This window comes from Antedon mediterranea, chromosome 7 (genome assembly GCF_964355755.1).
Source record: "Antedon mediterranea chromosome 7, ecAntMedi1.1, whole genome shotgun sequence".
Classification (NCBI taxonomy): Eukaryota; Metazoa; Echinodermata; class Crinoidea; order Comatulida; family Antedonidae; genus Antedon; species Antedon mediterranea.
Genome location: NC_092676.1, coordinates 3029065 through 3034439, shown reverse-complemented (window position 1 = coordinate 3034439; position 5375 = coordinate 3029065). Strand labels below are relative to the sequence as shown.

Sequence of the window (5375 nt, the reverse complement as noted above, 5' to 3'; positions counted from 1 at the left end):
ATAAAGGTATATTATTATGAAACTGTATGATCGTTTTTATTTTCTAAAGCTTCAAATTTTTTGTGTTGTGTACCTCGCGTAATCGATCAGTTTACGCAAAACAACAAACAAAAATTGCACAGATTGAAAAACCCATCTTATTAATTAAATATTATTTACAATACACCTCATTACGGGGCGCCGTTCAGAATTCTGTCATCTGTGTATTATTTTTAAACAATTATCAATGTCCACATGGAGCCCCGTATTTCATTTCTCTCCTAATAGTATTTTTAAAACAGTAACTTTTCATTACAATTATTGTAACGTAAAATAGTATTATGATGTATTGTATTAATAACGGAAAGAATACATATAACAAAATACACAAATACAATACACGTTATAATATTTGTATTGTATTATCAAAGAGAGGAATAAATTACTTTATAGGTATTAACTAGGCCTACAGTGGAATAGAATACGTAGAGAATTGAATTAATTTGCTAGTACTATCGTGTTTTTCCTGCCCGACCGGCGCTCTTTCCTCCCTTTGAAGTACCGCGTTTGGAAGACGTTGTCGATTTTCCCGTTTGAGCGTCCTCTGGTAGGGACTTTAGTCGGCCGTAGCCTCGAATACTTTTTCCAGTTCTTCGTTCATACTGCACTGCCAGTCGTCCTGAAAATACAATAAAAGATAATAACATGAAAAGAATAAAACGAAAACATTATTTTTATGTTATTTATTATCATTTGACGATATATTGTCAGTGTCTGCCAGCAAACTCACTCATAAATTCTGGACTTTCTTTATCCATATCTGGAACTAGGGGAACGTACGGTTTTAAACCACCGTCTTCTGTGCCTGTAAGTGAATACGAATGAGACATTGATAAAGGAATACGTTTAGATTGGTTTATCTTAACTGTACTGGGAGTCTTGTCTGACGAAGCCACGCCCTCTTTTGCCTTCTATACGAAGGAACCGCACTATCTTTTGGCGTCTATACGAAGGAACCACACCTTCTTTTGGCGTCTATACGAAGAAACCAACCCCTCTTTCGTCTTCTCTACGAAGGAACCAAACCCTCTTTTGTCGTCTATACGAAGAAACCAATCCCTCTTTCGTCTTCTCTACCAACGAAACACACCCTTTTTCGTCTTCTATACGAAGGAACTCACGAGTCTTTCGGCTTCATAAATATATGATAATAACCTACGGTATATATTATCTATGTGCCTAAAAGGATAATATAATGTAAATTCAATTACGTTCTAATTTGATGGGTATATACATAGTCTTTGTGGATAGTATACCAGACGCCCTTCTCTTTGGGTGTAGATCGCATAAGTTCATTAGCATACCATCTTCATCAGCTAGATCCAATCCAACTGCGAAATTTAGGTAATTTTAATAACAAATAATTAGTTTATACATACAGTATAGTAGTACTAAAATTGACATATTAATACTCTGGAAAATAAAATATTGAAATTGGTTAAGCCTAGTGCCGTACCTTTTGGATCGGTTTCATTACACGTGCGTTTGATGTAAGCCAATAGGTTTGCCACCGTACAGTCAGGATTGGCTAAAAATGCCCCACTTCCTGTTTTAGAAAACGTAGTAATTAAGGTTAATTATAAATACATAGTTATTACGTTCTCACGAATTAACAATTAATTAAAAATAGGCTATTAAATTATAATATAATACTAGGCCTAAAAATAGTGATATCCTGGAGTAACTTTTTTTCGTTATCACACCATCATTACTAATACTTAGGCTAGGACTAGTTAGGCTAAGCATAGCCTATTGGATTTTAAAAATTTAACTTGACAGATAGAATACAACTACAGAGACTACATTCTGTGAAGAGTATTTATTACAATAATTAATACAATTGTATATTTTTCTCTAGCTAGGCTAGGCTTAGGCTTAGGTGGGCCGAAGCTAGTAGTAAGGCCGTAGTATTAATTATTTATAGGCTATTAATTATTATAATATTTATTTTTAAGCGTACTCAACATCCACAAAATACACAGCATAATTATCATGATCCAAGTAAAATCTAAATCTATCTAGCTAACAACAGTCCTATAGGGCATAAACAGGTAGGCTAGACCTAGGCCTAGCCTAGCTAGAGGCTAGTATAAGCTAGGCTAAGCCTACCTAGCCCTAACAAGCCTAGCCTAAGGCCTAGCTAGGTAGGTAGCATACTGCTATTAATATTAGCCATATAAGGTCTCTCTCTGCCTAGAGACCTACACTAGGCTAGGAAAACAAGAAAAAGAAAACGCAAAAAACATATGCCTACCTCCAAAGCGAATAACTATGAACCCCATTCTATATGTACTTTAAAATGAATTATACGAACACACAAAATTGGAAAACTGGCGTTTTCGTTGTATCCGTCCAGAGCCGACCGCGCGTATGACGTAACTGCAGCTGCGTCGACGACGAGTCTCGATATACGCGCGTGCTTAAGAGCACAAATGAACACGTTTTACCAAGCCAATAAGGATTTTCTGATTAAATTACCAAGTATGAAATGGTCTTGACCATGGTAGTTTGCTAAGCTGGTTAAACCCAGAAAAAAGGGTTAAATCGCAGACTGAAGTGCCATGCGCTGATCTCGCCTCTCTCTCTAGTAGCTATAGTCTAACCACTCTTGAAGTAGGCCAGGCCTAGCTAGCTATGACTTGAGCATCGAGAATGGAAAAATGATCCTATGGAATATACAATGCCTATAATTCATATAACTGATCTTCCCATGTCTACATGATTTGTTTAACTCATGCAGATATATATAATAATCATTAGAGGCCTCAAATAGGTCTAAAAAAAGTATAATAACTCACACGTTTTGCTCTGATCTATCTTCTTTGGCGGTAAAGAATCCAATGAGATCCGATTGGTTAGAAAGTAGTCTGCCAACAAACAAACTACGGTGGCCCATAGGTAGCGGGGGTGAAAATCATATTTGATTTTGAGTTGCAGCATATTTGTTATTGTCTTCCTTGTTTAAAAAGATAATTTAATGAGGTAAACAAAACACCATATTTTCTTAAAATGTATTAATGTTTTTTATTACATTTTTACTATCAAAAAAATGATTTTATTATATATTTTATATATTATATAGTAGTATATTATTTATCTCATTTTTTCTACTGTTCATGTTTTTATACCATTTTAATTCGTATTATTTATGTATTTTCTTGTATATTGCTAAAATGATTTTAGCAAAATAATGAATGAAAGGTAACACATCATCCATGATTGTAGGTAAACATTTATTCAAAATTAAAATATTTTTATTTCAGACTATAATTGTGATACGATACTTCAATTGATGCTTTCAAAATGTTTGCTTTTCACTTAGACGCGCGCGCGCAACGCAAGGACCTTGACAAGTAATTTGACCAATGATCACAAGCGATGTATTATCCGAACTGACGCATGTCCTTGGTCAATCGCTTACGTCAATACGTTGCGTCCTAGTGGGAACCAAGCTTTATTACATTTCTTTTATAATATCTACTAATTAAATTACGTCTAAGTCCCGACTTTTTACACTAACTTTTACATCCGAAAGAAACTTCTTTTTATCTCGTTCGATAGTTTCTAAAAACGATTGTACTTTGCTTCTAAGTACGCGATCCTGCTCTGCTTTTAATATTGATTTATTTTCCAACCATTCGTTCCGTCGAAACTCTCTTTCTGACGACATCACGGCATCTATGTGTGTCAACTGAGTTAATTCCCGCCTTGATCGACCCCTCGTCCCTACCTCCACAGCCGTATGAGGGCGGTCTCGATTACTATTTAATGAACTTCGTCGTCGTGAAGGGTTATGACCAATTGACGTTTTAGGACGAAATTTGTTTTCAACTTTCTCTGTTTTTGTTTTAACTGACGAGTCACTTTCATTAATTTTATTATTCAAATTAATCATTGTCTTTTGTCGGTAAAACTTTTTTCGTTTATTTATTCCATTGTTCGTTTTTTCATTTTCTATCTCGTTAAATATTTTAGTTGAAGCTGGTCTTGGCATAAGTGGAGGATTCACGCCACGTCTTCGTAACCAATAGGTATCGTAGCTTGCGAGACTGGAGTCTGTTGGTGTCGGAACACCAGGAAATGCAGGGCATGTCATCGTGGCACTCGCATCCTTGTTGACAGTTGACGAATCATCACTCTTTGACGAATTCTAAAAATAGAAAATATAGTTTTTATAAATTTAATATAAAGTGTGGTTCCCACTAGAACGCGACGCAACGCAGCGACGTATTGCAAAACAGCACTTTGCGTAATCACAAGGTTTGATTTCACGCAGGAGAAGGACAACACAGTTATTAGAGGGACATTTTCTTACGTTGCGTAGGTTACGTCACTAGTGGGAACCAGGCTTAAGGTTAAAGCTACGTTCACACTAAGATTCTGTCCTGTGGCGTCGCCTAACGATAGCGACTGATAATTTACCTCAATATCAGTATCATCACTCTCTTCTTCTTCTTCGGATATTGATTTAAAAGACTTATAGACGACTTGTTTATTTTCTCTACTGATAACATTTTCCAGAGTTGCTCTACGAAGAAGTTTCTTTTGTCGCTGCAACTTCCGCAATGTTTTGTCCACGCTCTTCAGTTCATGTCTTGTGTCTGCCAACATACGGGTTTTTTGAAGATTTAGGGAATCCATCGTTTCTGTCAATCTCTCATCCTCTTCTTGATTGGCTAATTTCGCCATACAATCATCGTAATAGCCAATCCCTCTTCCTTCTTCTGCGGGCATGTCCTTGTTGTTTCTAACCTTTTCAACGTTAAGATGTCCTCGTATGTCCAGTGTCATGGTGATTCTGAGTGTTTTGCCACAAAAGTGTCAGTTGTATATAAATCTATAAAATAGCAACGTAATACTATTAATTTATAAACTTATCTAACCCACTCAACTCAACCAATCTCCAATCTTACCACATTGCATATTGACTCAACTATCTATTACAGAATACAATTTTCGTAAAAATCTTGTCGATCCCCAAAAAAATTAATAAATATATAAATTAGTTTATTTCGAAACAGATTTTGATTTGAAAGGTATCTTCGTAATTATTGTGTTATTGTGTCGATGAGAGAAAAATAACACCTAAAATAAATCTTAAGAAATAAAAAGTAACTTACCTTTGTATTATTTACTTTATTGTAAAGTTGTATGATACTTTAAGTATTATACGATTCTCTGTGTGTAGTTCTAGATCATGGTGTCATCATTAACAATGGTAAGACTAACAAAAGAACAAATAAACAGTAAATGAATTGATACAATTGTTAGAAGGTCTAGGTCTCAGGGGGAATGATTTGGCACTAATTAGTACTTCATCTCCAAGGTGATGTATA

The 5375-nt window shown here is 35.3% G+C and overlaps 2 protein-coding genes across 2 annotated transcripts; both read right to left on the bottom strand.

Moving 5' to 3' along the window:
- Nucleotides 1–55: 55 nt before the first annotated feature.
- On the bottom strand, nucleotides 56–2401 carry LOC140054920 (uncharacterized protein CXorf65 homolog). The gene is made up of 5 exons (XM_072100043.1): nucleotides 2294–2401; nucleotides 1496–1585; nucleotides 1251–1370; nucleotides 770–844; nucleotides 56–658 (listed from the first exon to the last, which is right to left on the bottom strand). The coding sequence occupies exons 1-5, from the start codon at nucleotides 2319–2321 to the stop codon at nucleotides 492–494; spliced, it is 480 nt and encodes a 159-aa protein (XP_071956144.1). The 5' UTR covers nucleotides 2322–2401; the 3' UTR covers nucleotides 56–491.
- Nucleotides 2402–3464: 1063 nt separating this feature from the next.
- LOC140055187 (uncharacterized) lies at nucleotides 3465–4916 on the bottom strand. Its single transcript, XM_072100435.1, has 2 exons — nucleotides 4462–4916; nucleotides 3465–4189 (listed from the first exon to the last, which is right to left on the bottom strand). Exons 1-2 carry the CDS (start codon nucleotides 4828–4830, stop codon nucleotides 3524–3526), a joined length of 1035 nt encoding a protein of 344 aa, XP_071956536.1. The 5' UTR covers nucleotides 4831–4916; the 3' UTR covers nucleotides 3465–3523.
- Between the last annotated feature and the right edge of the window lie 459 nt (nucleotides 4917–5375).